Source organism: Leiobunum rupestre, chromosome 7, assembly GCF_980474605.1.
Source record: "Leiobunum rupestre chromosome 7, qqLeiRupe1.1.hap1, whole genome shotgun sequence".
Taxonomy (NCBI): Eukaryota; Metazoa; Arthropoda; class Arachnida; order Opiliones; family Sclerosomatidae; genus Leiobunum; species Leiobunum rupestre.
In genome coordinates this window covers 23044853-23054166 of record NC_143390.1, presented here as the reverse complement: position 1 = coordinate 23054166, position 9314 = coordinate 23044853, and the positions used below count along the sequence as shown (strand labels likewise).

General features: G+C 33.3%; 3 protein-coding genes across 3 annotated transcripts; 2 read left to right on the top strand and 1 right to left on the bottom strand.

Moving 5' to 3' along the window:
• Positions 1-8: 8 nt before the first annotated feature.
• Positions 9-2366, bottom strand: LOC149935210 (uncharacterized). The gene is made up of 6 exons (XM_090180555.1): positions 1974-2366; positions 1733-1897; positions 1484-1659; positions 1095-1424; positions 769-1029; positions 9-697 (listed from the first exon to the last, which is right to left on the bottom strand). Exons 1-6 carry the CDS (start codon positions 2123-2125, stop codon positions 474-476), a joined length of 1308 nt encoding a protein of 435 aa, XP_090036681.1. The 5' UTR covers positions 2126-2366; the 3' UTR covers positions 9-473.
• A 760-nt stretch (positions 2367-3126) lies between these two features.
• LOC149935209 (protein lifeguard 4-like) lies at positions 3127-4708 on the top strand. The gene is made up of 8 exons (XM_090181349.1): positions 3127-3236; positions 3325-3479; positions 3545-3653; positions 3724-3829; positions 3888-3921; positions 3985-4102; positions 4174-4219; positions 4292-4708. Exons 2-8 carry the CDS (start codon positions 3359-3361, stop codon positions 4496-4498), a joined length of 741 nt encoding a protein of 246 aa, XP_090037475.1. The 5' UTR covers positions 3127-3236; positions 3325-3358; the 3' UTR covers positions 4499-4708.
• Positions 4709-4849: 141 nt separating this feature from the next.
• On the top strand, positions 4850-9287 carry LOC149935208 (serine/threonine-protein kinase TBK1-like). The gene is made up of 20 exons (XM_090153338.1): positions 4850-5047; positions 5366-5566; positions 5631-5771; positions 5840-5969; positions 6050-6140; positions 6200-6290; positions 6360-6517; positions 6578-6685; positions 6745-6924; positions 6991-7115; positions 7174-7441; positions 7508-7609; positions 7672-7774; positions 7838-8054; positions 8142-8181; positions 8247-8345; positions 8406-8502; positions 8574-8812; positions 8883-8954; positions 9026-9287. The coding sequence occupies exons 2-20, from the start codon at positions 5429-5431 to the stop codon at positions 9111-9113; spliced, it is 2487 nt and encodes an 828-aa protein (XP_090009464.1). The 5' UTR covers positions 4850-5047; positions 5366-5428; the 3' UTR covers positions 9114-9287.
• The last annotated feature ends 27 nt before the right edge of the window (positions 9288-9314 follow it).

Sequence of the window (9314 nt, the reverse complement as noted above, 5' to 3'; positions counted from 1 at the left end):
TAAATTTAAAATTGTTGACAATGAATGATAGAAGTGCTAAGCTTTTAGCGTTTAAATGACAATTAATACTGATATTTATTAATAATAAAATTCGCCAATATAGGAAAACGGATGACACCACTTGTTTCGACTAAAAAATATCAAAATATTATTATTGACGCCTTCAATAAATGACTAGGGCTAAAATATAGTATAACTGTAAAGCATTGTTGCTTAGTGACTATGACATAAGGAACTTGTATCGCTTTTAAAGCGCATTGGATCACGCCACACACTTTCTCTTTCTCCTCTTGTATTGAGCTTGTAAAAATATTTACAATTCTACTCAATAAAATACTTAATTGCTTTATATTACAGCGTAAAGGTAAAATATGGCAATGGATACTTTTGCAGCTAAGCAATTTATGTGCGCACATCTGCAGTTATATAATTTGTGGAATAACAACCTTTTGTTTAAAATTTAGAATTTGGTCTCAAATAATAGCGCAACAATCTTGGTTCTGAACTATAGGTTCAGCCGGTAACATTTCAGATGGTGGTTCGTGATAAAAACCATCCAAAAATATGCGTATCACAAAAATCCAGTACTCATTTCGGTTGCTAATGTTGTATGTAAAGCTCGATTCTGCACCTTGGTAAGCTTCTCCTCCGGTGTAAAGCCTCATTGCAGTAGTTTCGCAGCTTAAAACTCTGGCGCCTATGTGTAAAAAGAAAATTTTAGGTTTTGTTTCCAAGTCAGCGATACAGTAAACAATCAAATGACTTCACCAGTAGCTTTGATCCAAGCCTCTATCCGCTCTTTGGTTTTAGACAAGTTTTCAAATTCAGGAACAAAAAATCCTCTGGTTAATTGCAAAGGAACAAAGGTTTTGCAGTTTAATTGCAGGGGCGGTCCTTCTTGAGGATTCCCTAATCTATTGTTAGCCGCCTCGTTTGTTTTAACGTAAGTTACCCTGAGTATTCTAATGTAGCAGGTAGTTCGACCACCATGTTCAGTATAGGACATTCTTTGAGTGTCAACTACGTAACCTATTAATGGTTACAAAATACCCAAATAAGTTTCACAGTAAAATTTGAAGTGTATCTTATCATACCAGATTTCATCTTCACCTCTACAGACTGGGCATTACAAAATCTGAGACAAGATTGTTGAGAACACCACTGTGACGCTCGAGCTACCACATTACCAAATGGTTCAAACTGAGGCATGGTAAAAAATCCTCCTTCCGATAAAGCCACTGGTACAAAGTCAGCTACACCAATTTTTTCCAACTGAGGATCTGGCGTTATTTCAAAGAAAACCCTGACTACAAAAACAAAATGTTTAGAGTGATCACCATGTTCTGACCAAAATGATCGATCAGGGTCGAAAGAACTGAAATTGGGAATTTTCATCTCTTGACTTTCAATTGCCAGTACCCTCCCTAAAAAGGTTAAAATTTTCAATCTTTTTTTAAGATTATTGATAATTTATAATAAATACCTGGTAAGGGAATAGAGCTTGTGCTTTGGTTAAATTTTTGTAGTAAATCATTTAAACTCTCAAATTCCGGCATTCCAAAAAGTCCACCAGTTCCTGGTAAAATTTCTGGGACCAGATTGATATAGCCCAAAACTTGAGATGGGCGGGTTAAATCTGTACGAGGCACTAACCATATTCTGCAATTTAAGGAATGGTTAATTCCATCTAGCTAAGCACATTAAATACTATAATATGCAGAGCAATTCTAACCTAAGGCCCCTGATGTACCAAGTTGGATATTCAGCACGTTCATAATATGTCATTTTCTCAGTATTGACCATTTCACCCCATGTTTTAAATTCAACGCTTTCACAAGTTTTTATATCCCACGAATGTTGGGAAGCCAGCCACTGATTAGCTCTCTCAATTAGTGTTCTAAAAAAGTTTTAATTTTTAAATATTATAGCTGTAAAATGTATAATTCCCGATTGTGCACATCGAATATATATACTTGTATGGTTCAAAAGTAGGTCTTGAAAAAATTCCACCTCTTTCAAGGCATTGAGGTAAAAAGTCAACAAAGGTAAGACCATTTCCAAATGAAGAAGGAACATGCTGGCCGGTTACTTCGCCGTAAGAGGGAGGAAACGCGCAACTGGTCATTTTACTTATATAATATTTAATTTACTCATGTAATTATGACAAGTTCCGAAATATCACATTTTAACTTTTTCAAAAGACCACTCTGGCCGTTGTTCTTCGTTTCACCTTAACATGTATTGTGAGAAAATATGCACCTTTATTGAGCTACCTAATGGGTCAATAAAATTGAGAAATATTCACACCCCCAAAAAATGTGTCTTGATCGATTAACATTAACGACAGAGCAGCTGTTTACCGCGTGACCAACAGTCACGTTATTAAAACATTTACCAAGGAGGATGCCAGATTGTGAATCCTAAACCCGCCAAAAAAAACTGAAAAAAGCCCAAAAAACCGCCAGACTTTATTTTGAAAAGTAGCCCAAAAACCAGCCAAAAGATTTGCCGGATTTTTTTTATTTGAAAGTTAAAGACACATATACTACATATAATACATAGGTGTTTTAATCGTAAATTGACGAGTTGTAGCTTTCAATCAAATTTAATGGTGGCTGGAACTACAAACTTTTGATGTTTTTAATTGCCAGGCCAAATCTCAAGTACATGCGGTTTCTTAGTTAGTTTTTTAATTTTAATGGATTTTGGCTCTTGGCGGTTTTTTCAGTACAAAAATCCTAAACTAAAAACACGAAAAGCCCATTTCCAGCCAATGTTTTTGAAAAGAAGCCCAATTGGCTGCTTTCCAGTCCAATCTGGCATCCCAAATCTTGCGCAGAATCGGCAGAATATCCTAGAGACTGCCATTACAGTTAGCAGTGGCAGTAGCAACTGCAGTTAAACTTTATTAGCTCACATAAAATTTTCAATAAAAATAATAATTTTTTTTATAATATTCCCCATATATTAATGAGGTTTAGTTTAGAAAAAAAGTACCACAACGACTGCCCAGATAGAAAGCGCAATCTGATGCAAAATTGCAAAGTGTAACCTAATTTTTCTGTGAACTGCCAACACGGTCACTGTTCAGTTTTCGCGACAATTTTACTTCGCGCTATTATTCGACATCGTCACATCGACAGTCGATCTCTGAAATATCTTCAACCAAATTAAGTAACGAAATAAATAAAAATTATTTTTATTTGAATTTTACATTAAAGAAGTAGCTTACAACGGTAATGTATTAACTGAATTTCAATAGAAACGTATACTTAGTTTATTTGTTTTTTTTTATTAACCCTTGGTTTAATATTTTCACATTAGTACAAGAATCAGATTACAGTTTGATTATAGTAATATGGCAAAAATGGCTGATGTTGCCATTAATATTGGAGATCCTAGCTCTGGGAAATCTGGCCTGGCAAATGATTTCATGTATAATAATAATGTGGCACAAGCAAACATTTACATAAGAATGGGTAAAATTATTAAAATTTACACTTTTTCATGTAAACTGTATTAACTCTTTTCCATTCAAATTTAGGCTTTCTTCGCAAAGTTTACGGGATATTGGCTTTTCAACTTACACTAACAACCATTATAGCAGCAGTGGCTATGTTTACGCCTATGGTTCGATTTTACATCAATGAAAAGTTAGGGAAAATTTAACTTACATTGGAAACCTATTTCAAACAAAATACTAATGGCGATATATTTCTCTAGTGATTGGCTATTAACGGTAGCCTTCTTATTATCTCTGGTACTTTTACTAGCTTTGATGGTTAAACGACATGAGACCCCTTTGAATTACATCCTACTAACAGCTTTTGTACGTATTTTAATTCTTATCAAAAAGAATCATATTAATTACTTTTAATTCCTTTTAGACAACAGTAGAAGCTTATACAGTAGGAGTTGTTGGTAAGTTTTAAAATCTTTTAAACAATATATATACTAGTTATTGATGTTTCAATGTATTTTTAGTAACCTATTACGATCAACTTTCGGTATTGCAAGCGTTGGTAATGACTCTGAGTGTCGTGTTTTCATTAACTCTGTACACTCTTCAATCAAAGAAAGATTTCTCATCATGGGGAGCTGGGTCAGTTATCAACTAGTCAAAAAATAAAAAAATTATATTTTTAAAATTATAAAATTCTTCTTCACCTTTAGATTGTTCTCTGTACTTTGGGTTCTAGTCATTGCTGGAATACTACAAGTATTACCAAATTAATATCTTCAATTCCAAAATACTACGTATCTAATTACAAAATTAATTATTTATTTTCAGTTATTTATCCGAAGCACCCAATTAGAATTACTGTTAGCAGTTGGTGGAGCTGTTGTCTTTTCTCTATTCATAATCTACGACACCCACGCTCTAATGCACCGCCATTCCCCTGAGGAATACATCCTGGCAGTAATTAACTTATATTTGGACATCATTAACTTGTTCATGCACATTCTCAGAATCATCGGGCATGCCCGTAAACAGTGATATGTAAATTTATTTTAAATTACTACTGTTAAACAAGCTCAAAAGTATATTTGTTTAATCAAAAAGGTGTTGTATAAATGTAAAATATTTAAGCTAAAGATATGTGAAAATTCCTTTATTAATGTTTCGAAGTTAAAAAGTAGCACTAGTACAACTATAACGTAAGCTTATATGTATTGCAAGAAAAATAAAAGATTTTTTAAACTACAAGGAGTATTGATATGACCGCCCCTCTTGTTTTGCCACATAAGCTTCGAGAGAAACAGGTTTTCTTCGATTCGTTCAGCTGATTCGAGGGGAAGAAAAGAGGGAGGGTTGGTATAACGTCACGGACCAAGTACTAGTCTTTGTTGTTTTGGATGGACTAGAAGGTGTTTAGACTTTACTGCGCGCTGTATTTAGTGAAAGGATTTACCGATGTTCAAATCTAATTAAAATAGTTCCTGGTTCTTGTTCATAGTTGTCCATTCCCTTAATTTTATATTTTATAGCGTTTTTTCAAAGGATGACTCATTGAGTGGTTAAATTGTCATCATAGAAAAACATTGGGTAAGTTTCGAATTTCGGTTCGATAGGGTGGGAAAAAGTATGACTGCAAATATAGGTTACCGAAATTGGTGCAATACTAATTCTTTACAATCACTTAAGCACTATACATAAGAATTTGTTATTAAATTTCCTTAACGTATTTCGAAATATAAATTACAAGCAAGCCATTTTAAATTAGCAATCTGGAATTTATAAATGATATTTAACAACATTTTATAATCACTGGATGAGTTGTTATCACATTACACCCTCTATTTACATTGCACTTAGTTTTATCAGTAACTGAAGGAAGCATATTATCAAGAATTTATCTTTTAGTTTTGCAGGAATAAATAACTTTTATTTGAATGAAAACGGAACTACAAAAGTAAAACTAAAAAAATGGCACATCATCATGGAAGGCACGGGGGCTCCGGTAGTTCTAGTTCCGAAGTACATGGCTCTGAAAATTATGTATGGAATACCTCAAGTTATTTGGGAAGAGGTGCAACTGCGGTTGTGTATAAAGGAGTACACAAGGTACCAAAAGTTATATATCTTTCCAACTGTCCAACTCATTAAAAACTAATTTAATATACTTCAGGCAACTGGAGAACCAGCTGCGATTAAAACATTCACGACTGACGGTTTCCACAGACCTCAGGATGCTCTTATGAAAGAATTAGAAATTCTTCAAAAACTGAAGCATGAAAATGTTGTCAAACTTTTGGCCATTGAGGAAGAAGTTAGTTATTAAAATCATAAGTCCTAAAAGTGAAAAGTTATGATATAAAAGAAATATGCTCTTTATAGGTTCAAACGAGGAATAAAGTTGTAGTCATGGAATTATGTGCGGGTGGCAGTTTGTATCACATTTTAGATGACCCCGAAAATTCTTGCGGGCTTCCAGAAACCGAGTTTCTTTTGGTTTTGGAACATTTGAGTAAGTAAACTTAAAACACAGACCAAATATAGCAAAATGTGCATAAATCAATAAATTAAATTTAAATTCTTGTTAAAAAGCTGCTGGAATGAAATACTTGAGAGGAAACATTATAAGCCATCGCGATTTGAAGCCAGGAAACATTGTAAAATTCGTTAAAGAAGATGGAAGGTATTAAAAAAATCCATCATTTTTTCAAGCTTTGTTATTAATTTCTGCAACAATTGTAGTCACATATACAAATTAACTGACTTCGGAGCTGCGAGAGCAATTGAAGATGATGAACAATTCACGTCACTTTGTGGAACAGAAGAATATCTAGTAATAGAGAGAATATTCGAAAGGTTCTTAGTTTTTATGGATGAAATCAGTTTTCACTTTCAAAATTAGAACCCGGATATTTATGATAAAGCTGTAATGAAAATACCAGAAACTAAAACATTCCGTCCTAATGTTGATTTATGGAGTATGGGTGCAACAATTTATCACGTTGCAACTGGGTCATTACCATTCAGACCTTACAGGGGAAGGGATAATCGTGCTGGAATGTAAGTAATATGTACAGAAATGTTAAAACTTATCTGAATAGATTTTAAAACATTTCATAGGCATTTCATGCTGCGTAACAAAGCATCAGGTGTGATATCTGCGGTTCAGCATGAAAACGGGGAAATTGAATGGAACAAAGAATTACCAAAAACTTGTCTTCTTAGTGTGTATGTTGAATTAATAATATTAGAGTACAATATTTGGTAGTTAACTGTTCTTCTTACAGCGGGCTAAGGAGGTTAATAACGCCGTTGATAGCTGGGTTGTTGGAATCTAGGCAAGAAAAGGTTTATTCATTCAACAAATTCTTCCAAGAAGTGGAGGATATAATTGCCTGCAAACCATTCCATTTGTTTGATGGACAACATTGTGCTAAAATAACGCTTTACACTAAACCAACAGACAAGTAGGTTTTTCCAAATCATGCGTGTGACATCAAAAAAAAATGCTTATTGATTCTCCAATATTATAGAGTTGTAGATGTACAACATGATATCGCTGCAACTACTGGCGTATCTATAGAGGACCAACTGCTATTCACTCACAATGACCAAAAATTAGATTGTAAAAATAATGTCAACATTCATGATCTAAAGGGTATGAAAAGTGAAAGCTTAAAATTTAAAGTAAATTTCTAAATTAAAATTTTTCCAAGACCTTTCTGATGAAAAACGGCCAGTGTTACTTCTAAATCGTTCCTCGACTGAAATTGGCATCACTAAATCGAGCGAAGTGCATGGTGCTTCCTCTTGGAATCACGCACCCATTTCAAAATTCCCAGTATTTGATATGAATGTGGCAACTTTGGACCATGATGCCTTTAAAGCTAAAAATTTTACCAGTTCGGCCTACACTGTCAGAAGACGTATTATATTGATGCTACGCTGTTACAATCACCTAAACCAGGTTCCAAAGGCTTTGTCGTACGTATTTTTAGAATTTTTTTTAAAATAACATGAAGTGCTTTAAAAGTGTTTTGCCTTCATAAGTTCACTTATTGAAGAAGAAATGGGAAATCTGATACAAACAGCAACAAGTATTATTCAATCTTTTGGAAAGACTGATGAATTGTTGAAACTCCTTGCTAAACAGTAAAGTTATCTTCTTTGTCAAATATCCAATTGAAAGATACTAAGAACTTTTACATTTGCAGTTACACAATTTTCAAAGAAATTGTTGAAACTAACTGTGATTCTAATGAAAATCTTCAGAAATTAGGAAATATATTGAAAGACAAAGCTCAGGAAAGAGAAACTGTAAGTCATAATTCCAGTTTATACCAAAATTAAACTATAGTTGAATTTTTGATATATTTGTAGATTAGTTCAGTGCTGAAAAACTTGCAGTCAAGAACATCGAGTTTGGAACAAAAATTCCTTTATGAACAAAAAGGTCAATTGTTCAAACAGTGGGAGGAACAAGTGAAACAAAGTATTGGAAAGGATCAACTTGATGGATACGAAGAAATTTCAGCAACGTATGTCAAAGACATCCGGGATGCTTGGAAAGCACTGGCTAAATTCAGGGAAATGAGAAGTAATAATTTCTATTATTTCTTTGAAATTCTACCGTAAATTTTTAGTATTGATGCGATAGAGACTTATTAATAATTTAATTGCACAGGGTTATCATTCCACGATGAACAGTTTCATCAGCTGGAGAAGTAAGTTTCAATTAATAATTGAATATACAAAAGTTGAAGAACTCAAACATTTTTCTATACTGCAGAATCAAAATGAAACGTACTGGAGATAAAATTATGGCATTATGGCAGAAAAATATTAACACATTGAAACAAGCTAATAAGGAATTAAATAGGTGGTACAGGTGAGAACGTAACATTTAATACAAATTATTTTAATTAAACTAATAAAAATATATTAACAGCTTAGCAAATGTTGGATTGGTTCATGTAGCTTGTTTAACAAATGAAATCAGACAGGTGCAAAAGAGCATTTTGGAGTACGAGAGATCAATAACCAAAGTTTGTTTTATCTCTGACATATTGAATCGGTTAATTAAAACTGTAGGGAGAATAACTGAATCTTATTTAAGGCAGAGGAAGAATGTGGACAATTGCTTGTTAATGCTTTGAACTCTAGCAAAAAAAAATCCAGTAGCTTAAGCAAAGATACAGAAACTAGAATGCCCATCGTGACTACTTTACCAACACATCAAATTGGAGAGTTTATCCCGGATAAATCGAACTCTTACCTAGCTGGTGGAATATCACAAAATGGAAATAAATTGGAGAATGAACCCAAGAAGTCAACATCTTCCCTTATGTTGAAAGGGTACGTTGCTAATTAGTAATTGTGGTAAATGTAAAATGAATTGGAAATAAATGGATTCAAATCTAACTAGGCTTCAAGAATTGAAAGAAACCAATGGATCATTATGGTCTGAAGTTCAAGTTAACAATTCTATGATGGAAGAGTCAGTATATTGTTGTCTAGTTAAATTATTGGTATTCAAAAAACTTTCTCTGAATGTACGTTTGTTTACAGGTTACAAAGTTTAATTGCTCAAATGAACTTCACGGATCTTGACAGTGGACTTGCAAATAATTTTAGCCTGAATCACGAAGGAAACTGAAAGATTATAGCCATAAGTATTAAATTTCAGATAAGACTTAAGTACCCCAACCTTACAACGATGTTTATTAATAGATGACATAAAAAAAAATATAAGCAAGGTAATGTAAAAAGAAGACTTTTTATAGATTTTAAATAAAATGTACAGGGTTGCGGAACTTTTTAGATTACGAATCATTATTTAGTAGCATAAAGCAAGGAA

Excerpts from the sequence above, each read along its gene's own strand:
- LOC149935210 (XM_090180555.1), bottom strand. The coding sequence starts at position 2,125 with ATGACCAGTTGCGCGTTTCCTCCCTCTTACGGCGAAGTAACCGGCCAG. Across the intron at positions 1,425-1,483 it reads AAGCTCTATTCCCTTACCAG|GGAGGGTACTGGCAATTGAA; the intron begins GTATTTATTATA and ends TAACCTTTTTAG. Across the intron at positions 1,030-1,094 it reads AGAGGTGAAGATGAAATCTG|GTTACGTAGTTGACACTCAA; the intron begins GTATGATAAGAT and ends AACCATTAATAG.
- LOC149935209 (XM_090181349.1), top strand. The coding sequence starts at position 3,359 with ATGGCAAAAATGGCTGATGTTGCCATTAATATTGGAGATCCTAGCTCT. Across the intron at positions 3,830-3,887 it reads ACATCCTACTAACAGCTTTT|ACAACAGTAGAAGCTTATAC; the intron begins GTACGTATTTTA and ends AATTCCTTTTAG. Across the intron at positions 3,922-3,984 it reads TTATACAGTAGGAGTTGTTG|TAACCTATTACGATCAACTT; the intron begins GTAAGTTTTAAA and ends ATGTATTTTTAG.
- LOC149935208 (XM_090153338.1), top strand. The coding sequence starts at position 5,429 with ATGGCACATCATCATGGAAGGCACGGGGGCTCCGGTAGTTCTAGTTCC. Across the intron at positions 6,141-6,199 it reads TTCGTTAAAGAAGATGGAAG|TCACATATACAAATTAACTG; the intron begins GTATTAAAAAAA and ends CAACAATTGTAG. Across the intron at positions 6,686-6,744 it reads AAAACTTGTCTTCTTAGTGT|CGGGCTAAGGAGGTTAATAA; the intron begins GTATGTTGAATT and ends TTCTTCTTACAG.